Source organism: Ctenopharyngodon idella, chromosome 19, assembly GCF_019924925.1.
Source record: "Ctenopharyngodon idella isolate HZGC_01 chromosome 19, HZGC01, whole genome shotgun sequence".
Taxonomy (NCBI): domain Eukaryota; kingdom Metazoa; phylum Chordata; class Actinopteri; order Cypriniformes; family Xenocyprididae; genus Ctenopharyngodon; species Ctenopharyngodon idella.
In genome coordinates, this window is record NC_067238.1 from 17,099,129 (window position 1) to 17,124,449 (window position 25,321).

Here is a 25,321-nt window from a genome sequence, read left to right on the forward strand (position 1 = left end):
ATTAAGTGTAGAAAATGTTTTTTGAAAGAAGTCTCTTCTGCTCATCAAGGCTGCATTTATTTGATCAAAAATACAGTAAAAACAGTGAAATATTAGTACAATTTAAAATAGCTGTTTTCTATGTGAATATATTGTAAACTGTAATTTATTCCTGTGATCAAAGCTGAATTTTCAGCATCATTGGAGTAATGATATTTCACTGTTTTTACTGTATTTTTGATCAAATAAATGCAGCCTTGATGAGCCTTCAGTGTCACATGATCCTTCAGAAATCATTCTAATATGATGATTTGATGCTCAAGAAACATTTCTATGGAAGCTTGTTTCCACCACTGAATAAAAAATAAAAATGTATAATTGTATAATTTTATCTCGCAATTCTGACTTTTTTTCTCAGAACTGATATAAACTCGCAATTGTGAGTTATAAAGTCAGAACTGTGAGTTATAAAATCAGAATTGCAAAAAAAAGTCAGAATTGCGAGTTATAATGTCAGAATTGCAAGAAAAAAACCAGAATTGAGAAAAGAATTCGATAATTATAACGAATTACGTTAATATATCTCGCAATTGTGAGAAAAAAGTCAGAATTGCGAGTTTATATAACAATTGTGAGAAAAAATGTCAGAATTGTGAGAAAAGAATTCAGAATTGAGAGAAAAGAAGTCAGAATTGTGAGTTATAATGTCAGAATTGCAAGAAAAGTCAGAATTGTGAGTTATAAAGTCAGAATTGCAAGAAAAAAGTCAGAATTGAGAGAAAATAAGTCAGAATTGTGAGAAAAGAAGTCAGAATTGTGAGAAAAGAAGTCAGAATTGTGAGTTATAATGTCAGAATTGCAAGAAAAGTCAGAATTGTGAGTTATAAAGTCAGAATTGCAAGAAAAAAGTCAGAATTGAGAGAAAATAAGTCAGAATTGTGAGAAAAGAAGTCAGAATTGTGAGAAAAGAAGTCAGAATTGTGAGTTATAATGTCAGAATCGCAAGAAAAGTCAGAATTGTGAGGAAAAACGTCAGAATTGCGAGTTATAGATAATTGCGAGTTATAAAGTTAGAATTGCATGAAAAAAGTCAGAATTGAGAGAAAAGAAGTCAGAATTGTGAGTTATAATTTTAAGAAGTGCAAGAAAAGTCAGAATTGTGAGTTATAATGTCAGAATTGCAAGAAAAGTCAGAATTGTGAGATATAATGCCAGAATTGTGAGTTATAATGTCAGAATAGCAAGAAAAGTCAGAATTGCGAGTTTATATCTCACAATTCTGACATTATAACTCACAATTCTGACTTTATTTCTCGCAATTATGAGTTTATATCTCGCAATTCTGAGAAAAGAATTCAGAATTGTGAGATAAAAAGTCGCAATTACCTTTTTTTTTTTTTTTTTAAGCGGCGGAAACAAGCTTCCATACATTTCAATTATTATCAATGTTGAAAACAATCATGTTGCTTCATGTTTTTGTGGAAACCATGCTATTTTTAGCTATTTTTTTCTTGTAAACTATAAAATTCAATTGACCATCCATTTGATCAGGGCTGTTTCAGAAAGAATACGACAATCAAAACAATAATCATAACTCATAAACATGTCTTCACACTGCCTAAATGTATCATTTTAATATCATTATTGTATATGGTGTAATGGTTTTAGCATGGCTGAAAGGCTTGAGGGTGATCCGTCACATCCTATCCGCTTTTTTTCCCCCTGTGTTTTTTTCTCTTCACGCTTTGATGCACACGTTCAACCACCAAATAGCACATAGTAACAGTTTAGACACCTTTCAATTTTAGCATTCCTGCTTGAAAAGTTGAGTGTTCCTCCAGGTGCCATGACAACCGCGCAACCCAGCATCAGCACCATGAGATTCTGCTGCCATGGCGATGGAGCAGCTGTCACTCAAGTGAGGACGGGCACTTGTGCTAGTAAACTTGACATGCACACAAGATTTTGAACGGTACTATAAATCACGGTTAAATATAGTGGTTTGATGCAATCTATTTTACTACACTACTAAAAATATGAGAACAGCGTGGTGAGTTTGATTGCTTTGCCAGATTGGACGGCATCGTTTCATCTTTCGTTCTGTGATGGGTGATGTCTAAATATCTCTCTTTTTCTCTTCCATCAGAGAAGCGAACGTGGTTTTCATCTGATTTCTTGCGCTGCGAGTAATCTTTCTGAGAGTTTCCCCCCAAACAGCACACCCACAATAAGATGGCGAGACAGATAGAGCAGACAGTTGATGAAATCGGAGCAGTTATCACGTTAACCATTACCTGTCAGCTTTCTCTGGCTGCAGTCTGATGGGGCAACAATTTTCTGAAGTGGAAGTCAAGGGCGCCAATGTGGCACATGTTAACAAAAGTGCTGCTGTCCACTTCTTTATTTATGAAAGGCATTGGTGAGCAGGAGAGAGTCTTTATCAAGCCAGATCTCCATCACAAACACACACACACACTGCTAGAACAATCACTGCTAGAACAACTTCTGACTGACAAGATTTACATTCACACACCATCTAATCCTCCTCAATCCAAGGTAACAATGGAGACACTCAGTCTTTTCGCCTTATCTCTCATCTCTGTATCTTATCTGTTTTTCTATCTCTCCATCTTCCTGGCAGACAGACAAACACAAAAAGCCTAGAAAAAGCAGTTCACTCACACACACATAAACTTGGATATTACTTCCAGCTAACTATAAAAATGTCTCAGTTATCTGAAGTAAACGTGTCAAATACAAGTCTAACACAAGCAATAAATTACCACTCAGTGCATGTATATGATAGATAGATAGATAGATAGATAGATAGGCAGATAGATAGATAGATAGATAGACAGACAGACAGACAGACAGACAGACAGACAGGCAGATAGATAGATAGATAGATAGATAGATAGATAGATAGATAGATAGATAGATAGACATACAGGCAGATAGATAGATAGATAGATAGATAGACAGACAGACAGGCAGATAGATAGATAGATAGATAGATAGATAGATAGATAGATAGATAGACAGGCAGGCAGGCAGACAGACAGGCAGGCAGGCAGGCAGATCTACAAATCGTTCTAAATATAAAAAAAGAATAGCAGAATCCACACCACAATAAAGATAACGGCACATAGAAACAATATCGTTGGAATCAACACTTTTTTCCAGCCTATGAACAATAAAAACAGACAGCCAATCAGAATCCATCCTAATCTAAAGAGCTCGAGCATGTAAAGCAGCAGACGACAAAACTGCAGCGAGCGCTTAGAATAAACAGAACTATATTGTGCATTGGTGTGGACACACTTGTGTGTGCTTATATAATAATCATTGTAGTTATCGTTATAGTTTTCATTCTTGGTGAGTTTTCATTCCGGGTCTCAGTAGAAAATAAAAGACTAGAAAAATAAAATTTCCACATTCATCAACTACAGAACGAAAAATGAAATGGGAGAAACAAAGCTGTCAACCTGTGCCAGAACATTCACCTGAGAAGCTGTGGTTTTCTCTCACACACACTTAGAGAGGATTAACCACAAAAGCAGCTAATATCAGGGTTTCAGATGGCGCATTCTCCTCTCCAGTGTGAGAATCGCTTCTATTCATAAGCATTTCCTTTCACCGTTGTGAGCTGAATGAAGCTAATACTGAGGCCTTCACAGGCCACGCCGACAAAGAACATATGTGAAAAAGCACAGGGTTTTCACGGATTAACCCACTTATGTCATTTAACCCCTTTTGATAAACACAGCCGGGTGGTATAAACAATCGCCAGTGGACAGACGTTAAAACCTGCATGCGACCACCAGGCAGCGGTAGGAGGGGGAACAGGATAGAGTCTTCTTCCTTTGGGTCTTTAATCAGAGACTTTAACCTCTCTGGGTTCGTCTCTAAACACGCCATTGGGACAAAAGCTGCTAATTGCCCCCCCTCCTTCATTCTGCTGACAGATAATATTGTTTTATTGCTACAGAGGTCACTGGGGCAAAGGAGGAGAGGAGAGGCTGTATTAATGGCTGAAAAGATCCCACAGGGACCGTCGTCCACTTACTGTCCACTACTGTCCTAAACACTGTCCTAACCAGACCGCACATCCCTGAGGACAAATAAAGACACATAAATGGCTTCAGCTAATTTAGATGTGTTTAAGTCTTCCTCTGCGACCTCGTCTGCTGACCTCAGGTGGAATTTATTTGTTAGGGATCGTGACAGCAGGACCCTAGACGTGTCTAGCTACAGTATGCATGAACAACCCACCATTGATGTTACTGTAAAACGAGGTGATGAATGTGACAGGAAAAACTGTTTCAATCAGCCTATTAATCCATCCTTCCATCAATCAGACCATCCATAAATTCATCCATCCAAAGGAGAATAAATAACATAAACTGCAACAATCTCTCAGCTCGACTCTGAAACCCTGAAGGATCCTTGTATCAAATCAATAAGATTCAATACAACTCATTGTCTCAATAGCCTTTAATTAAGAGTGTGAGAAAACAAAATGGCTACTGCTGTGAATCTGAAAGTGTTTTTGAGGTGTCAATGACATAACAGTTTATTGAGATGTAAATAACACTGTCAATGAAGCTGAGATCTGTTTGACATTGAGAATCTTATGGTATTTTGATAAACCAACTTTATTCTACATAAATAACTGTTCTAAGACCAGTAGATTAAATGTGTGATGGATTCTGACATGACTAACTAGTAAGTGTTCTCATTAACTTCTGAATTTTGTCACCTTACTACGGTATTGTGAAATGGCTGTTCATTATTATTAAACAATGAATGTTAAATTACTTAACTGCAGAAAACTGATTCCATATTTGTTTGATGACTTCATTTCCTGCATCCACACAGTACTGATACCCGCTCCATCAGGAAGTCTGTAAGACAAAACCAGATTCCTATCTTGTCAGCTCATCTGAGTTTCATCTTAGTTATGTATCTCAGGTGTTTGTTTATTAAGAGCAGTCTTACCTGATAGTGAGTCTGAATGTTAGGCTATAGCTGTTCACCTGAGCTAAATTTCACTGGGGAAAAGGTCCTTTATCTGTTGTCACAGATGTATAAATCACAGCTCACACAATTTACTTTTCAAGCAGCTTTCTGTTGGTCAACTCGGCAAATTCGCGTGACCAACTGAACCTCGAGAGAAATCTGAGGGGAAATCTTTCGTAGGCACGCGACGCGAAATAGGCTATCCTATATTGTGACTAGTGATTTGAAAATTCGCAGAACAACGGTAAATCAAATACATATTACATACAGAAGATTTCAACAGCATATTCAAACGTTTCACTTCACAAAAGTTTACTATTTTCAAAGCGCGCGCAATCTGTGAGGGGAAATCTTTCGTAGGCACGTGACGCGAAATAGGCTATCCTATATTGTGACTAGTGACTTGAAAATTCGCAGAACATCGGTAAATCATCTATATATTAAGATTTCAACCGCATATTCAAACGTTTCATTTCACAAATGTTTCAGAGCGTGTGCTGCCAAAAAAAAAAAAGGGTCGCGAGAAGAAATGGCGTTCACTTAGGGCTGTATCCATAGCAACAACAGACCTCTCATAGGTGTTTTCCGCTACGAGCGTTAGCGAACGGTACAGCGACAAAAATAAGTACTTTAATTATGTATTACTTTATTAAGATGTCTCAATTATATAAAACGTCTGTTTAGTTTTAAACGTCGTGAAGATGTTTGTGGAACTAAAGAAGGCGCCAAAACGCGTGTGTCGCGCGACGAAACTCAACAGATCATAGCATGAAAACTACCTCAAGAAATTAACCTGATTGTATAATTGTATAATAGTAATCACACAAACACAGCTTGATTCACACTTTTAAACCTAAGGTAAGTTCAATGTTTTGGATCAGCTCATGTTAAAATTATTCTTTCCTACACAGTGTGCAGAGTTAATAGACTGGATTAAACCTGCAAAATTGGGTGCTTAATATGCTTAATTTATAGTTATATCTTAATTTAGTATATCCTTATTCATTAAACCACTACAACTCATTCACTGAAGCTGCTTATTGCAGAATTATTGCAGACTGTTTGCCAAAGCAGCCAGCAATTTAATTATGATATGCATAATCCTGGTATAATACTACTATATGATACAATGTATCTGAAACTGTATTGATTGTTCCTTACTACACACACACACACACACACACACTCACACACAAACAGGCTACATGTGCACTCCATGTTTGCAGCTGCAGATGTGATGACCGTTTAAATTATGCCTTTGATGAACGACTTAATGGCGCTCTTGTGTTGATCAGGGTTCACATCTATCACTGGCTAGAGGAAGGTTCACTTTCTCTGTCTCTATCTATTGCCATTCCCCCTCTCTCTCTCTACCCATCTATCCATCTTTCACTTTTGCCCAGTTCACAAAGAAAATCTGACGTACTGCAATTTCATTTAACCTTGGACAGCAACTGCTTACAACATCCACAGAATGATTGTCAATAAGAGGCTGGTGAGAGAGCTTTGATTAAACCAGAGTGACACTCACACACATACAGTATGATACACTACAGCCTCGTGTACAAGATCAAACACACACCTATAATAATAAACTTACACACATACTTTAGGGTCGTGGAAGGACACAAGCGGTTGTTGACTTAAAGTGGGATCAGGGCTTCTGATTTAGATGATCATGTTATGATGGGGGATGTGATTGTCGCTGCTGACCCATAATTCAACCTGTCATCTCTCTGTGATTCCCTGGGGATCCGTCTTTTTCTCTCTTAGATTCTTTTTTTGGTGAATTTAGCATACTATTCAGAGACTTATGCTGTTTACCTTCTCAAAAACTTTGCTGTAAAAATGTAAAACAGCAGAACATTTTTTTAATATAAATTATACATTAAATATGCTGTCCATTTTCAACAATTTTTGGGACAAACCCAGCGATTGGGTTGTTTTAACCCAGCGGTTGGGTTAAATGTTTGCCTAACATGCAATTTTATTTAACCCATCTATTGTTTAAAAATTACTATATGACTGGCTTAAAATGAACCCAAAATATGTTGGAAATTAAAGATCAGACACATAATTACTAGAGGGAACAATAACAATCAAAAGGTGAACATTTATTAATAGGCAATTTAATAAATGTTTATTGTTTAATTATTATGCATTAAACTTGTTAATAAATGTTGGGCAAACATTTAGCCCAACCACTGGGTTAAAACTCCCATTCGTTGGGTTAAAACAACCCGATTGCTGGGTTAAAACAACCCAATGCTGGGTTTGTCCATTTTTAACCCAACCTGGGTTGTTTTTAACCCAGCAATTTTTAGAGTGTTTGCTCTGTTTGTTTACATGCACATGTACTTCATGGGAAAGAAAAATCACAAATTCAAATAATTTCTGCTAGTCAGCAGTGAGATATATATACACTGTCTGTATATAAGACAATATCATCCCCTGAACTATGAATGAGCAACATTTGAACAACCATTTTCCTCGTTATCTCTGTAATCATGTGATCTCATCATGTAAGTGTACATATGCTTAAATGTACATAAATGAACTTAGACGGTTAGAGTCTAGACCTCTCCGCAACACTAATTACATTACCAAGAATTCACTTAGGAAGACACACGATGATGATGCCTGACCTCTGCGACCTCAAAGACTCTGGAATGCTCACAAAATCTGTCTCCGTCTTTTCTGTCGATTGGGCATAAATTATCACGTCTGCTGATGGACAAGAGGTTGATTAAAAACAATGCAGAGTGTGTTTAGCGTACGACAAATCAACCTAATAGAGAGAGAGAGACGGATTCCTCTGGGAAATCTGCAGGTCTGAGCTCTAACGAAGCATCGTCTGTGGCCTTCTAGTGGATGATCAGAGTGAGACAGATCTGATCTAATGATAGCGGGACTTCACACTGTACAGTTATTATAGATAACTAAAACCATAAAAACAAATATTGGTTACTTAAAATAAAATAAAATAATAAAAAAAACATTTATTTTATTTCAGCTAGTTGCCAAAAAAGCTGAAAACACACAACAAAATGACTAAAAGTAAATAAAAAATTCAAAATATTAATAAAGCAATAATACTAAAATGACACTGGATTGTATTTAACATTTGTACTAGATTTGTACTCGACATCATGTTGTATCAAAACCACAGAAGAAAATTGTAGGCATCTGCTTTTTTCCATATACAAAGACATTGCAAGAGAACAGACACTAAAACACCATCAACAAAGACTTCTAAAGTAATAAAATGTTTTTGTGTGTGGAACAGACTAAATGTAAGACACTATTCACTATGAAATCGAATCTCATTTGTGTCTCATATACTCAAATATGTATCGGTAACACTTGACAATAAGGTTCATTAGTTAACATTAGTTAACATGAACTAATAATGAACTGCACTTCTACAGCATTTATTAATCTTTGTTAATGTTAATTTCAACATTTATTAATACATTATTAAAATCTTGTTAACATTAGTTAATGCACTGTGAACTAACATAAACAATGAACAACTGTATTTTCATTAACTAATGTTAACGAAGATTAGTAAATACAGCAACAAATGTATTTCTCATGGTTAGTTCATGTTAGTTAATACATTAACTAATGTTTAACTAATGAACCTTATTGTAAAGTGTTACCTATTTATCTTACACTCTTAAAAATATGGTTCCATATGAGCCTTTAAAGGGTTAGTTCACCCAAAAATGAAAATTTCTGTCATTAAGTACTCACCCTCATGTCGTTCCACACCTGTAAGACCTTCGTTCATCTTCAGAACACAAATTAAGGTATTTTTGATGAAGTCCGAGAGTTATATGATTCCTCGTCAGAACGCCGACTCATAGGCCGACTCCTGCGTCAGCATCACACGCATGCGTCATGCTGCTCATGTGAACAGTGTCGGCCAATAATGAGTCGACGTTCTAATGGAAGTGCTGAACGTGAACAGCATATGAGAATGACACAGAAGAGAGGATATTGTTGAATAAAGTCGTTATTTTTGTTTTGTTGCGCACAAAAAGTATTCTCGTCGCTTCATAACATTAAGGTTGAACCACTGTAGTCACGTCGACTGTTTTAACGATGTTTTTAGTACCTTTCTGGACCTTGAAAGTGGTTGTTAAATTGCTGTGGACGAGTCATATACCTCTCGGATTTTATCAAAAATATCTTAATTTGTGTTTCAGAAGATGAACGAAGGTCTTACGGGTGTGGAACGACATGAGGGTGAGTAAGTAATGACAGAATTTTCATTTTTGGGTGAACTAACCCTTTAATATCCATGGAACCTTTCTACTGCGCAAAAGGTTCTTTAAAGTGGAAAAAGGCTCTTCACACTAAGACAAAATGGTTCTTTTAAGAAATGTTCTCTGAAAGGTTCTTTGGGGAACCAAAATTAGTTCTTCCATGGCACTGATATGAAAACCCTCTTTTGGAACCTTTAATTTTAAAGCGCAGTGTAAATATTCTGCATAATGTCTTCTTTTGGACACTTAAAGTGATGTTATATTTACATTATAGTTACAATCAGAGAGTTTCTTGTTACTGTAACTCTTTTCTGTCATCTCACAAACTTCTCACACACTCTCATGATGACAGACAGCGAATAACTTCTGCCAGCATGTCCTCAGGACAAACACTCCCTCTCTAGAGGATAATAAGAGGAAACTGTCAATCCTGCTCAGATAATACAAACACACACAAACACATACACACAAATATACAAAGACATATTTACTTAGATTCTAATTGATGACATACTTGCGATTGTTTTCATATAAAGTGATTTATTGACACTACAGAGCAACTCAAAGAAGACCTAAAAGATTTTGATTTTGAATATAAATTAGGATAAAATCAAACAAACTTTTAAGAAAAAAAACTATTTATGTTTTTCCCCCCCCCATAAGAAGACTTCATCAAAAATACTTGAGAGAGATTTAAGTTTTAACATGCTTCATGGAGACAAATGTGTATCCAATGTGTGGCTACAGCTTGTAAACTCATGGTTGCATGAATGCGTACACAAACACAGTCTTCACACAGCTGCCTAACCTGTTTAACAGTCCACACACACACACACACACACACACACACACCCTGACTGACTGACAGACAGGCCGTGTTCAGACAGTGTCATAAATGTAGGTCCAAAATATCACAATAATGTCAACAATGTCCAGTAAAGTCAAGATGACGTTGATTTATGAGCTCTTGAAACAGAGAAATGTTATTATGAGAAGTGACTGTACAGATGCATTCTGGGATGGGGAGTTTAATTCTTTCAATTTACTATAATAAAATCAATTTCTTAGAGGAAAAACTGCCTGAATATACACTCAAAGCAACTTCCAGTGAACAGTGTTCAGGGTTATTTTTGATCATTATACAGCAAATGATGCTGTATTAAAAATTATTTAATTTGTATTATTAAATCTTTACTTGTTATCTGCTGATCACGAAATGCAAAATGGACATTGATTTCTCATGATTAGCCTTAATTGTCATGTTTATGTAATTGCAGGATATTAAAAGGGTTCTCTGAAGAGATATTTTATGTTCTCTCAACAACCAACAAGCAAACAATTAAAGTCCCCCCTCTTTTCTCCCTCTCTCTCTCGGTCGGTGCGTTTTGTCGGTGCTCGATGGTCCGTGTTAACGCGCTTATTATGAGAACAGGTTCCTCACGGGATTTCTGCACATATACGTGTGGGAAAGAATGCGGAGAGAGAGAGAGAGAGAGAGAGAGAGAGAGAGAGAGAGAGAGAGACATCTGTTCAACACACACATATGCGCAGATCTACTGTATCATGACCTCTGAACTCCGGTTAACTTTTCTTTTCTTTTCTTTTTTTTTTTTTTAAATTTTATTAATTACATTTTTTATTTGCTTTTATTTAGAAAGGGCTTGAAGTTTAAACGGCTAATATGTGTTTGACCGATTTTGCTGTGTTTTGTTCAAAAAGAAAAGGAGAAAAGTCAAAGTCGCAGTGCAAAACCTTTTTTCAGTCTTTCACTCAAGTAGGTCATTTATCCAGTGTTTCATGAATAGACTACATAAAATATAAGTATAATAAAGCAAATTTTCCACATGAAACTATTTCGTTCATTTATTTATATCATTTTATAAGTCGCATTTCAGAAATTAAAAAGACTGTAAGAGAAAATTAAACAATCAAATAAAGCTGAGCAAAATGAGAGAAATCTACCAGGTTGCGTGATTATTATATTATATTATAAAACCAATCGAGTCTGTAATGGTTTTGAACGAGACTCGGATTCTAATAATGATGACCTGAAAACTGAATCGATCCCGCGCGTGATTTTTATTAATTAACTTTCCCCTGCTCGCCTTTAATGATCGAACATTAATATCAAAAAATAAAATCGCGTGTGATTAAAGCTCACCTCTTTATTAAATTTGAAAGTCAAATTAAACGCGTGATGTGCACGTGCACTGCATGTGCATGTTTCCCTCTGAGCGCGCGTGTGAAACACTGTTACTGTTATTATATCACTATTGTGCATCTGATTTCCGAAGATCACACTGAAAATCTGGGACTCAAAATCTAATGTAGACCTGGAAATAAATGGAGAGGTTTTAGGGGGGAAATAAAGTAAGTATTTTGGGGGGAAAAAAAAAGTTATTTACAGTTTTAACGACGCAAAAAATATTTCTGATTCACTATAATTAAATTAGGTAAATTTGTGAGCGTGATCACGTGAACAGATGACAGGTTTTCTTGCTTCCACTGAAACCCAAAATGCTCTTTATGACCTCAAATCATTAAAGTCATTAAAGCAAACCAAAATAGCCAAATTAGTTTCTTCTTGCACTCAAATTGTTGTGCTGCAAATATAATTTGTAATGAATGCATCAGAAAATAATACAAAATAGAAGCATTGCTGGTAATCTCAGCATCCTGTGCACTAAATAGGCCATATGATTTATGTTCAATAGAAAATGTATACAACAATTACAGCACTGTGGATCATTTCAAACAGGAGTAACAGAGATCAGAACATCAGTGCAGGACTGCCTGTGGATTAAGCGCGCATGAATCTCTGTTGTGAATGAGATGAAAGAGGATTGAGCTCGTGGATGAAGTTCATCTCCTCTTGTTTGTGAAGCTGCTGCTCCGCACGTGCAACACCCACTTCCACCCCTTGAGTTTCCCCGCCACGCCCTCACGCACACAATCCCTGACGAATAAAAACACGGATCTTAAAGAATCCTGCACTGTTAAATATACATTCCATATTCAGATAATTAAAGCTCATATATTAGTGTTGAATTTTGCGCAGCGAAAAAAAAAAAACTATATTAAGAAAAACCCACACGCATCTCATTAGCATAAAATATTAGTTATCCTTACATGGGTATCCCCAACAATTAAAAAAAAAAAAAAGGTCCACGGAAGGCTCACCCGCCCGCCCTTCCCACTTGTAAACAATTACCAGCGCAACACGTCACCGAGAGCTCCGCCGGTGACATCATCACCGAACGCAGCATTCCCGAGAGCTTCAGCTGATCTGATTGGTCGCGCGGGGTCTGGTGGATCTTCAAAGCCCGAGCCGAACGCATTTGTGAAGCGGTGGGCGGTAAAAGTCTCCAAAACAGCCGAGGGACTTATAAATGTAAAGACCTTTCACAGGTGATGGCAACTTCACTTCTTGGGGTGAGTATGGCTACATCTCTGTGTCCGAGATTGAGAGTGTCTGGGGTTTTCAGCTGAAATGAGAGCATTTATTTGATGTATTGTAGTTGTATATGTTTGTGCGTAATCTTGCGTAATACTGGGTTTGAGTTACATTCGGATTGCACTATAGCATATCCTAAAGTTCTTTCGGAAACTAATATTCGCTTAATACTTCTCTGAAGACATTACTGTTGTTCACAAAATAACCAAAAATCATCTGTGGAGATTGAAAAGTTCTTGCTGTTTCAGTATATGTGTTCTTCATGTCGGTGTTTTGGTTTCTGGGTTCTTGGATGATTTAAATTAACTTAAGGTTCTCCTGTATTTCACGAACCTTCCTTTTATGAAAAGAATTGCAGATTCTGAAAAGTTTAATGCAAGAATATCAGCACAGTTTAAACTATTGCTTTGAGGAACAATGCGTAAATTGTCGCAAAAATGGTTATATTTTGATTGCATTATTATTACCGTATTCTCACGATCAAATCCAATTGTGTCTGAAAAGTTTATTGCAACATTATGTGTAAAATGGGCTGCATTGCAGCTCTGTTTTAAAAGTTATGCAGTAAATTCACCATATTTTGCAATGTGACAAAGGGAAAAGTCGTTGATTTGTCTTGTAAACCATGTGTTTTTTTATGGTCACAGGAGGAACCGAGGGTTGGATCCACTCCATTGGCCATGTTAGCAGCAACCTGTAACAAAATCGGGAGCTCGAGTCCCTCCTCGGACAGCGGCTCGTTTGGAAAAGGAGGTTTTCACCCGTGGAAACGCGCAGCGCCCAGCAGCTGTTCCCTCTCCCCGTTCGGCGCGCAACGGAACGAGACTTTCAGCGCCAACAGCTCGTTCTCCTTAACGGGCACTAACACCTCCACCAGTCCATTTGGAAACGACTATCCCGTGTTTCAGACGTCAGTCGCGAACAGTTCTCCGGACCCGAGCGCGCAGTCGGTGTTCATCTCCAAAGTGGACACTCTGCAGGGGATTTACCCCAGGATGAGCGTCACGCACCCGTATGAGACTTGGTTCAAGTCCGCGCATGCTGGCATCTCCGCCGGGGACGTGGGCACCGGTAGCGGGTCCTCCTGGTGGGATGTGGGCACCGGTTGGATTGATGTTCAAAGCGCGAACGGCGCCGCGCTGCATTCGCCCCTGAGCGGGTACAACTCAGACTATTCCACCATCACTCACTCCGCATTCAGCGCCAGTCCATCTCCGCATCTTCTTACAGGTGGGCAGCACCTGATGGACGGATTCAAACCGGTTTTATCCGCCACCTATACAGACACCAGTCCCGGTGCCACAAGCGCAGTTTTAGCCGGGACCCCGGTGGTACCGCTCGCCGGGTCTCCGCGCTCATCAACCAGGCGCTACTCGGGAAGAGCGACCTGCGACTGTCCGAACTGTCAGGAGGCGGAGAGGCTGGGGCCCGCGGGGGCCAGTCTGCGCAGAAAGGGCCTCCACAGCTGCCACATCCCGGGCTGCGGAAAAGTATACGGAAAGACTTCTCACCTCAAAGCGCATTTGCGCTGGCACACCGGCGAGAGGCCGTTCGTCTGTAACTGGCTGTTCTGTGGGAAGCGCTTCACCAGGTCCGACGAGCTCCAGCGGCATTTACGCACACACACCGGGGAAAAGAGATTCGCCTGTCCGGTGTGCAACAAGCGCTTCATGCGCAGCGACCATCTCAGTAAACACGTGAAAACGCACAGCGCCGGTGAGCCCGGGTCTAACGGGGTTAAAAAGGGCAGCGATACCGACAGCGAACAGAGTGTACCGGGCAGCCCAGCCTGTCAGTCCCCGGAAATGATCCACACCACAGAACCCGTGCAGAACGGCCTCTGAACAGAACTACAGAACACATGCATTCTTAAAGATAAAGGTTCCAATGAGAATCAAAACATGTTTTAAAAATAACTTTTTTAATCTTAAATTCATTCGAAATCGGTTTATTGGTGATTAAAGGACCCCCAAAACACCCAACCAACCATTTTAATATCCAAACAACCATACCATTGTTTAAAATTAAGGTTCCAAAATGTTCTTCTTAAAAAAATATATATATATATATATTTTTTTTTTTTTCTTAAAGAACATTTTAAAACTCTAAAGAACCTTTTTCCACTATAAAGGTTCTTTATGGAACCATCGATGCCACACTGTAAAAAAGAAATGTTGGTTTAACTTAAAAAAAAAAAAAAGTTACCTGGTTGCATTAAATTTGAGTTCATTGAAAATAAAAATTTGAGTTAATACAATGAAGGCGATCAACAGAAACGCAACATATTATGTTATCTGAACTACATTAATTATTGAAGTTGATTTGAAAAAGAAAAATGTTGTGATAAATAGGGAAAATAATTTTTTCCAGTGCAAGAACCTTTATTTTTAAGATTAAACTCAAGAAACCTATGGTTCTTAACAGGTTTTTGGGTCTTCAAAGAACCAGAAGGGCCTTTATTTTTAAGAGTGTTCACATGTGGACGCACTCATTTCGGTGCGCATGAAATCATGCAAAAGGCCAGAGAGTTTATCAGAATATACACCGATTTTTTTTTAACTATGTTTTATCATATTTGTCTGTAAATCAGCAGAAGGTCTCTCTCAGGTGTTCTTGGATATTTATAGATGAAAATAACCTCGTAAAATAAGTACAGATGAAACACACTGCTGAAATGCATACAGATTCTCCATGTCTATTGAGGCACTTTATTACCTAAATAAGAAAATCAAGGACTTTATTTCTCAGCAGCAGCAACAATTCTCTTAGCATTCTGTATTTGCCAACTGAACCGTTTAATTTTGTGCTCCTTGATTTCTATAACATGTACGCATCATTTGGGGATTTCTGTACATTATTCTTATTTTCATCGTGCAGTTGATATCTATGACAGTGAATCTGAACTCTTCTCAATGCAAAGTGAAATTGTACATAGGATTGTCTTGAAACTCTATTTATCATCGAGTTTGATTTGTGATTTGAAGTCTATCAGAGTCGCACTTTGAATCTATATTTATAATTTCAGGATCGAATCAGCTCGATCAGTTTCTTTATCTTTTGTTGTATTATTATTTAATTGCGCATGTGTTTGTATTTACTGACGTTTACTTTAAGGTAATAAAGTCACATCTGACTTGCTTATATGGACTGTTTATGTGGTCTGTGGGTTGATAATAATACTAGCACTAATATTACTATTACTTAAAACAAAACAAACCGTCGTTATATGTATTCAAAGCGTTTTGACATGCGCACATATTAATGCTACTCAACGTTATTAAAGCCTGTATGAGATGACTTCACATGGTGTATAAGATTCAAACTAGTGATATTGAATATTTTGAAATATATAATAATGTAAAATAAACAAAAGAGAACTTATAGTACTTAAAGTCTTATCAGTTGGTTTTAATTAGACACTCATAATGTTACTGAGGTGCGTTGTGTTTTTAAGATAATAAAAGTCAAACGAAATATTGATTTTTTTTTAATTAGCTTATTAATTTCTAATGACGCCCTATTTAATTATTTTAACTTTTCATGATCTCGGCAGATACCCTCTCAATCATACAGTCATAACATAATAAAATCACATATGTAATGCCAAACATCAAAGTTTTTGTTGTAATTCGCTCGTTTCTGACGCGGTGACATTTCATGCTCTCTTATGAGTATTTAGCGCATCTTAGTGGTCACCGAGGGAACTGCAGCTCAAACACCATGTCCTCCAGCTCACCTTTTGACCCCGTGTTACCAAAACACAAATAAAAAAATGTTAAGAATAATATTATGAGACATTATTCATCTTATCCCGCTGACTGATTTTATTCCAGTACAACAGAGGAAAAAAGCAACTGGATTAGGTTACAATAACATGCAAACTAAATTGAATACATTTAAAAAATCTGATTTTTAGCCTGTCTTTATAATCTTTATAATTTATACTTAAACTAAATTTTATAAATTCACAATAATAATACACTTTAATTATGACACAATTCAACTGAAGAACTAGGTTATGATTTTTATTGATATTCTTTTTCATGAAATCAGCTACAAAGCATAACAGAAGGGCTGGTGCGGTTTGATTTACCCAAATACAAACACGATCAGTCAGAAATGCTAACAATGTATTGCTCTGACCAGAATCTGTTCACAAAAAAAATTCAACAAAGCCTTAATTTCTATCAAAAAAGAAAAGAAAAACAACTACAAATAAATATTTACTTAATGTTCTCCCAATGTAAACACGAATTTATTAGAGCCACAGGAATGCTATGGTCACCGCAAGGGTACGTACCATTTCGCGCTGCATTATGGGTCCGTTGGTCGAGCGTTCAATCAGGACAAAACGGAGCCTCAGTAGTACACGACAACAGATATAAATAGGACCAGCAGGTAAATAATTAACACATAACTCAATACAGTAAACTAGTGTAGGAAGAAACTTCCTCAAACTCCAGTCATATCAGGGAATGATGCAGCATAATTTAAGCTGGGAATAGTGCAGAAAAAAATAATGTACTGTTCTGAAATCTCTGCTTAAATATTAACAAATTCAATAAACCTGAATGCCACGTTCACAATCTACAAAAATAACTATTTAATCCCACTGCTACTCACAAATTTGTTAGCGTGTGATCAACACTAGGTGGCAGACTAATCCCAGTCAGCAGGACAGGGCTTTCCTTACCACTGGCTGCATCCGAAATCACATACACTCTGAGTAGGTACTTATTTAAGAACTAATTACTTTGCGACTGCTAAAAAAACACGTTCTATATAGTAAGAATGTGTGTAGTATGAATGTAATCCGGACATACTACATTCGCCAGTTGCCGCTTCACTGCCATTCATAAATTTAACAGACTGTGATGACGCGTTTTAACGGTCATCAGCATCGTAAATCCTGCAAAAAAAATTTTTTTTAAATTATGTACATTTATAACACTGTATTTTGTATTATATTAACTTTGCATCAAATTACAAAAAAAAAAAAAAAAAAAAAACGCTGCTGTGAGGGTGTTTCTAATATAGCAGATGCGGGAGTGACGGTAAAATTTACATTCTCTCTTCTGACTGCCATTATTAATCGCTCTATATTTTCCCTCTCTTTTCGAAAATTGTGAAAACACTATTGTGGAGTTTTTCTTTTGCTATTTGAGCAAATGGGAACACAAAAAATATATTTAACGTAGTCTCTCATTTACCGCTAAATAAGTTTACCCAACTATGACGACTTCCGCTTCTGAGAAACCCGGAGATGTGGTCAATACTATCCCATGAGGCCACGGCAGATAAAAGTATTCATCGTATGCACAATCCATGAGAAATCGAGTCCACATACCTAATATAATATAAGCTAAGGTAGCAGGCTAATCAGGTAGATGTATGCTATGCTAGTACATAAGCTAACTAAAAAAAACAGTAAGAACAAGAAATGCTTGATTTCACAACCTATAGCTTCAGTCATAGTGTATGAACCATGTAATTTAAAAGACATTAATGCTCATAACAACGCATTTTAAATGATATAAATCATAACGTGATTTTGCAGGAATTATAATCAGGCACTAAAAAGACTATTGAACCAATGGGATCACTCTGGGTCCTAAAGGAGACCTGATTCCTGGGGGGACTCGATTTCTCACCACACTGGAAGCAATCAGGGTACTGTTTGCCTAATCTTTTTGTGGACATAGGGTATGTCCAAATACCCACACTTGCGGTTGACCTGTAATTACATGACAGAGTTTGGCCAAAGTGTTCAAGTGGGCATGAAGACCGCAAGTGTTTTAAGATTTGTTTACTCAATGGGAGACTAAGTGTTTGTGGTGCTTCATTTTCAAAGTTTTACAAACCACATATAATCTCTGGAGTCTCTGCACCAATAAAATGTGCAACACTTTACGTTTTACAGACAAATTATATGTAACATGCAATTAATTTAACTTACTGGAATGATTTCATAGACATGGTGCGAAATTATGGGATACACTCTGAAGCGCTATTAGACCCAGTTTACACCTGGTATCAATCGGATCACATGTAGACGAGGGAGACACATTCCCGTTTACACCTAGGGCCAGATTTACTAAACAGGGCAAATTAGCGTGAGAGCGCAATTCCAAAAAAGTGCGGATGGGAGTGGAAAGTTCTGTGCGTGATCTACTGATGACGCGCAAATTGAAGAACACAGACGCAACTGGATCATTTCCATAATGATCAACGAAATCTACCAAAAGCAGCGCAAATTAGTGTCTGGTTCAAGACATGCTTTTCTTGGGCAGTAAATAATGGCGCAAATACCAGTAAATTGACTAGCGCAAACCTTAGTAAATCACCTTGAGTGATTCATTTAAATACTCTCCTCCCATAAATTTTGCATCTGAAAGAGAAACTCCTACAAATGCATATTCAATAAGGTCAGCCGCAAAAATAAATGTGTCCATACCTTTTCAGCGCAAATTTTTCCACTGCTCGTCTTTAGTAAATCCTGACAGTAGTTTTTTAACGCCAAAAGAGGGTTTGCGCTGGAGCAAGCTGTTAGTCAATCTGACCCCTGGTGTTTTAATACGTCTCTTTTGTCCACTTGCGACCACTTCTTTCCTGATTGCTTTGAGGGAAGGGTCTATGGGCGGGTGAATGTATGGACCTTTTCAGATTTTTCGATCTAATGGACAAAATAAGCTCGCATAATTTACATATGAACACGACCGGAGACGACGGAAAAACATGGAGAGCAGCAGCTTTCATTTCTGCTCTGACAGCCGCAAGACTGGCCGAATGCTGTGAATGAGTGTTAGAAATCAGGAATGGAGAGAGAACATTGTGCTGGGTATGTTTTTTGTCTTCAAACCAAAACTTGGGTCTTCAGCCGTTCCCTTAGCGTCGTCCACTTGTGATCTGATCGACCAAAACGCATTTTAATACCAGGTGTAAACAGGGCCTTAGAGATAGAGTGGGTTTACTGTGCTTTGGCATTTTTCAGACCTGGGACAGTCTTGCACACTTTCTTCCTGTCGCATGCACGTGCTCTCAAGTGGCCAAGACCACAAGTGTGGGTATTTGGACAGGCCCATATTCTTGTCATGTTTTTCGTCCTACCATATATAGTATGAGATTTCAGATGCAGCCACTATGTTTAGAACTGATACTGGCATACTGCTTAAAGCATACTGTGAAAATTGCATTTTAAAAACAGCATGTTAAACATGCAGCATGCAAAAAACATTCAAACAGTATGCTACATTAGGGTCACATGACCTCACAACTTTGCAGGCAGTTTACTGCATGCTACACAGTATAATATGCATGTAATTTCAGAAAATAAATAATGTTGCATTTTTAAATTAGTGTAAAAAGACTTTTTGTAGTCCAATAATTATTAAGTCCAAATAGTGCTTCAAGAAAGTGACGTCAAACGCAGGTCCTTCATCATACTGGAAATGTCGATCCCATCGCATTGTGGGACAGTGTACTCTTTGTAATCTCAAATGCATCAAGTCTTCTGTGTATTTTCAGAATGCGTACTGCAGAAATAGTAGAAGCAGTATGACAGTATGCTAATTCTGAACACAGCCAGAGTCTGTAGTGTAATGACAACCAGAGTAAAACAAGTAAAAAGATCACAAACACACTCTCACATCCATTTACAGACACAATCAAACAAACAGTAACTGAAAAACCAGAGAGACGATCTTGAACAGACCAGAGAACTCCACAGGTAACTGGCCGAGTCTATTGAGGTGAACGCGTCTAAACCACATCAGTAAGGGTTTCACTGGCATTTTCACGTACCAATTCTTTTTCTTTACATCTTCATCCTGTGTGGCTTCAGGACAAGAGAAAGTTAATGCCATTCAAGATAATAAATTAGAAACGGAATGAAAAGGAAACACCCTCGGAAAACCCACACAGGATATTGCTTTTGTGAAGTAAGTGCTTAAAAAGAAAGATTGTGTTTTCCTTCAGGTAGTGCTTCATTTCTAGAGCGACCTTTGACCCTTGTCACTGCCAGACGTCACTCAGGGGCATCTTGGGCATGTGCGTGTGCATCTCCACTGGGTGGTTGGGCAGACGGTCCTTCCTGTATGTTATCGTCTTCTCATTGGTTGTGGGGACGAATGAAGTATCCTACGTTAAGAAATTAAACAACACTAAGATCACTTTGATACTGTCTTATTAACTGAAATAAAGCTGAAATAAAATAAAATATAAATATTAGATGAAAAAACAAAACTTACACTACAATACTAACACTAAAATTAGAAATGTATTAAAGTACTCAAATTAATAAAACAAATAAAAATAAATTAAAGGTAAAGGATTAGTTCTGAATTAAAATTTCTGATAGTTTACTCACCCCCATGTCATCCAAGATGTTCATGTCTTTCTTTCTTCAGCTGAAAAGAAATTAAGTTTTCTAAGGAAAACATTCCAGGATTTTTCTCCATATAGTGGACTTCAACAGTTAACAACAGGTCGAAGGTCCGAATTTCAGTTTCAGTGCAGCTTCAAAGGGCTCTACACGATCCCAGATGAGGAATAAGGGTCTTATCTAGAGGAACAATGTCATTTTCTAAAATAAAAAATTATATACTTTTTAACCACAAACGCTCATCTTGCACTGCTCTGCGATGCGCCATGCATTACGTAATCATGTTGGAAAGATCACGTGTGACGTAGTTGAAAGTACCGATCCAGAGTCTACAAAGCGAACGTGTAAAGACTAAGTCAAACGGCCTTTGTTGATGTCGGATGATTTTGAAGTTGGAGGAAAAAATGAGATGGAGTTTTTCGCCCTACAGCGGTACTTCTGCCTACGTCATGCGTGACCTTTCCAACGTGATTACGTCATGTGTGGTGCATCGCAGAGCAGTGCAAGATGAGCATTTGTGGTTAAAAAGTATATAAATTTTATTTTTTTTTAGAAAATGACCGATCGTTTCTCTAGATAAGACCCTTATTCCTCGTCTGGGATCGTGTAGAGCCCTTTGAAGATGCACTGAAACTGACATTTGGACCTTCAACCTTCAAGTCCACTATATGGAGAAAAATCCTGGAATGTTTTCCTCAAAAACCTTCATTTCTTTTCGACTGAAGAAAGAAAGACATAAACATCTTGGATGACATGGGGGTGAGTAAATTATCAGGAAATTATCGCAAAAATAATAAAACAGAAATGAGAAAAGCATAACAAAAGCAAACTAAAATAGAATGAAAGCAGAAATTATAACAATACAAGCTAATTCAAAATAATAATAAATACTATAATAATGTCTAAACAACACTGCTTTAGGATGACATGAGAGCGAATAAATAATAATAGATTCATATTAATATTATTTGGTTGATTTTTTTTTTGATTGATTTTTTTGATTGATTTGATTGATTTACTTTGGGTTAACCAATTCGAATTCACACACACACACACACACACACAGGTTTGTTTTTGTGAATTGTGGGGACATTCCATAGACGTAATGGTTTTTATACTGTACAAACCGTATTTTCTATCGCCCTACACCAACCCTAAACCTAAACCTACCCATCACATTTTTACTTTCTCAAAAAAAACTCATTCTGTATGATTTATAAGCCTTTTGAAAAATGGGGACATGGGGTAATGTCCTTATAAGTCACCCTCTCCTTGTAATACCTATGTCATACCCATGTCATTATACAAATTTGTGTCCTGATATGTCACAAAAACACACGCGCACACACACACGCACACACACACACACACACACACACACACACACACACACACACACACACACACACACACACTCTACCTTATGGCTGTCATCAAACGGTTGTTCAGGGTTTGACTGCCACCAGCGGTTTCTGGCTCTCAGAAGCTGTCGGACCGCGGCCAACATGGCGATTCCCAGCGTGACGGTCAGTAGGAAGGCGCTGAGGAAGGTCTTTAAGTACCGGCGACTCCAAACACACACTGTTAGACAAGAGAGACGGAACCATAAACAACAGAAATGCCCACCGTCTTCACATGACTGGGTTTTGCTGAGCACAGATCCCACAGGAAATTACATGTTGTGCTTCAAAGAGTTTTCCCGATAATTGGAAGCATCAAAACTGTTTTAGATACAGTAGGGGTATAAAGGTTTTCAAACTTTTAGATAACCCCCCCTTTAAAACCTTCAAAAATTCTGGCATTTTGGCAAATCTGAGAACTGTTTGAGAACTTTGTCTTGTGAATCTGACATCTGGAGTCTTTTTCTTAGAAGAAGCATCTGAGAAGCATGTGACTCAAGACCAATAACTATTTTATGTTTTATATTTCAGTTAATAAGACAATATCAAAGTGATCTTGGTACTTTACTTGAAAAAGTAATCTGATTACATAACTCACGTTACTTGTAATGCGTCACCCCCAACACTGGTCAAAACTGACCCGAATGCAACAGAAGGGTTAGTTTCATTATTGTCTAGGCAAAGCAACAGAGATATTAAGGAGATCTTAATTGTGTTCTTTCGCTCCAGCGGATTGTTTTGCTCTCCTGACAGTGCACATTCTCTCTTATAAAGTCACTCACTCCAATGGCGTTTGGGACACACCCCACGCCCCCTCACTGTTTCTTGGAAACAGCATGAGCCATTGTGTGTGTGTGTGTGTGTGTGTGTGTGTGTGGACCTGCATTCAGCACTGCTTCCAGATCTCCATGGAAACCTGCAAAATGTCAATATGCTACTTTATCTTCTTTGTGTTTGGTCCGGACTGGATCCGAGCCAAACTTACTGGATTTCCCAACTGGGATCACACGGAGAACCGGAAGACAGGATCTATATATTGGCTGTGTTCAGGCAGTGTAAAGCACTGCTGGTTTGGTGATCAGCGCGAGGCCTGAGGGAGCTTCTTTTCCAGCTGTTGTTGATGTTGTAACTGCACACAACAGAAACATCTGGCTGGTGTTTAGATTATGAATGAATTATTAGATTCTTTAGTCCCAAACAAACCCTTTTCCCGAATCTCTTTATCTGCTTGACACAATTTAATTATTGCATTTAAGATTTTTGAATTGGGGATTTCAAATGAAAAGAAATGCATCTGTTTAATATTTCAGTCATTTTTCCAAGACAGCAATGCTTAAGTCTCAAGTGTTTCTGCTGAAAGAAAAACCACAGTAATCTCACACTCGTCTCATCTAGAGTTTCAGAAGAGATCATTTTAAACAGTTCTCAGATCTGCCAAGATCCCAAAGTCTGTAACCAAAAGAGATCTTGATATGAACTCAAACATGTCAAATGATCTGAGCTGCTTTCCACTGACTCATATTCATGAACAGGCATTTTTTTTTTCTACAAAGAGATTTAAGGAGGAACATCGGAGACAAAGTTTCTGAGACTTCAAAGAAAAGTAACTCTCTTTAAGCCTCCTGAGTGATGAAAGAGAAACCTGTGAGCAATAAAATGTCCTTTTTGGGGGGGGGAACAGCGCCAGTGCAGAGGAGATTTAAAAATATAAAAATAAATTAAATAAATGAATAAAGTAAAATTAATAAGTGGAGAGGAGATTTAATCTCCTGGAATAAAATAAAATAAATACATAACTTACAATTCACTACAATTAAGCATATTTCCGCCGTAATAAAGAATAATAAAGAAATCATCAAATCAAATAAAATAAAATAAAAATATATATAAAAATAAATTAAATAAATGAATAAAGTAAAATTAATAAGCGCAGAGGAGATTTAATCTCCTGGAATAAAAAATATATATAAAAATAAATTAAATAAATGAATAAAGTAAAATTATTAAGCGCAGAAGAGATTTAATCTCCTGGAATAAAATAAAATAAAATAAATACATAACTTACAATTCACTACAATTAAGCATATTTCCACTGCAAAAATCACAATAATGTAATAAAATAAAAAAATAAAAATAAAAAAATCACATTCCCATTACTGTAATGTGGAAAATAATGACTGTAAAGTATTTATATATTAACATTAAACCGTAGTATTTATACATCATAGTACGGCAGTATTAAATAAACTGCATTTAATTTACGCACTGTAAAAAATTATTTTCATTATGATTTGTTATCGCAACATTTTTTCGTTTGTCAAATCAACTTCAATAATTAATGTGGTTCAGATAACATAATATTTTGAGTTTCTGTTGATTAAACCAATCACCTTCATTATATTAACTCAAATTTTTAATTTCAACCAGGTAACTTACTTTTTTAAGTTAAACCAACAATTCTTTTTTACAGTGTGCTAATTAAAAAAAAAAAACCCATTATATTACAGTAATAAGAATGCCAAAAAAACTCAAAACTAAAACATCTGGACAATATTTAATATATAAAACTTCAAAAATATGAATATTTAATTTGCAAATATAATATTAATATTTAAAATGTTATTATTTAAAAATGTAAAAATTATACTCACCTCCACAAAAAAAAAAAAAAAAAAAAAAAAGAATAGATGTGTGTGTTTGTGTGTGTATAAGAATCTAATGAGAATCAGCAATGAGAAGTACAAAAATCCCCTCAAAACTAAAACATCTGGACACATTGCAGTAATGAGAATTTGTGGGGGAAATGTGTTGAAAATGT

The 25,321-nt window shown here is 37.0% G+C and overlaps 2 protein-coding genes across 3 annotated transcripts in view; one reads left to right on the forward strand and one right to left on the reverse strand.

Moving 5' to 3' along the window:
• The first annotated feature begins 11,986 nt into the window (after positions 1-11,986).
• On the forward strand, positions 11,987-15,864 carry sp8a (sp8 transcription factor a). The gene is made up of 2 exons (XM_051873369.1): positions 11,987-12,701; positions 13,371-15,864. Exons 1-2 carry the CDS (start codon positions 12,681-12,683, stop codon positions 14,565-14,567), a joined length of 1,218 nt encoding a protein of 405 aa, XP_051729329.1. The 5' UTR covers positions 11,987-12,680; the 3' UTR covers positions 14,568-15,864.
• Positions 15,865-16,727: 863 nt separating this feature from the next.
• The window catches only part of itgb8 (integrin, beta 8), a 32,727-nt gene continuing 24,133 nt past the window's right edge, over positions 16,728-25,321 (reverse strand). For both annotated transcript variants that reach the window (XM_051873368.1, XM_051873367.1), the window contains exons 14-15: positions 22,524-22,684; positions 16,728-20,859 (exon numbers count right to left, since the gene is read on the reverse strand). In XM_051873368.1, the coding sequence (XP_051729328.1) occupies positions 20,734-20,859; positions 22,524-22,684 (287 nt within the window). In that variant the 3' untranslated portion in view covers positions 16,728-20,733. The remainder of the gene's footprint in view (positions 20,860-22,523; positions 22,685-25,321) is intronic.

Excerpts from the sequence above, each read along its gene's own strand:
- sp8a (XM_051873369.1), top strand. The coding sequence starts at position 12,681 with ATGGCAACTTCACTTCTTGGG. Across the intron at positions 12,702-13,370 it reads TGGCAACTTCACTTCTTGGG|GAGGAACCGAGGGTTGGATC; the intron begins GTGAGTATGGCT and ends TTATGGTCACAG.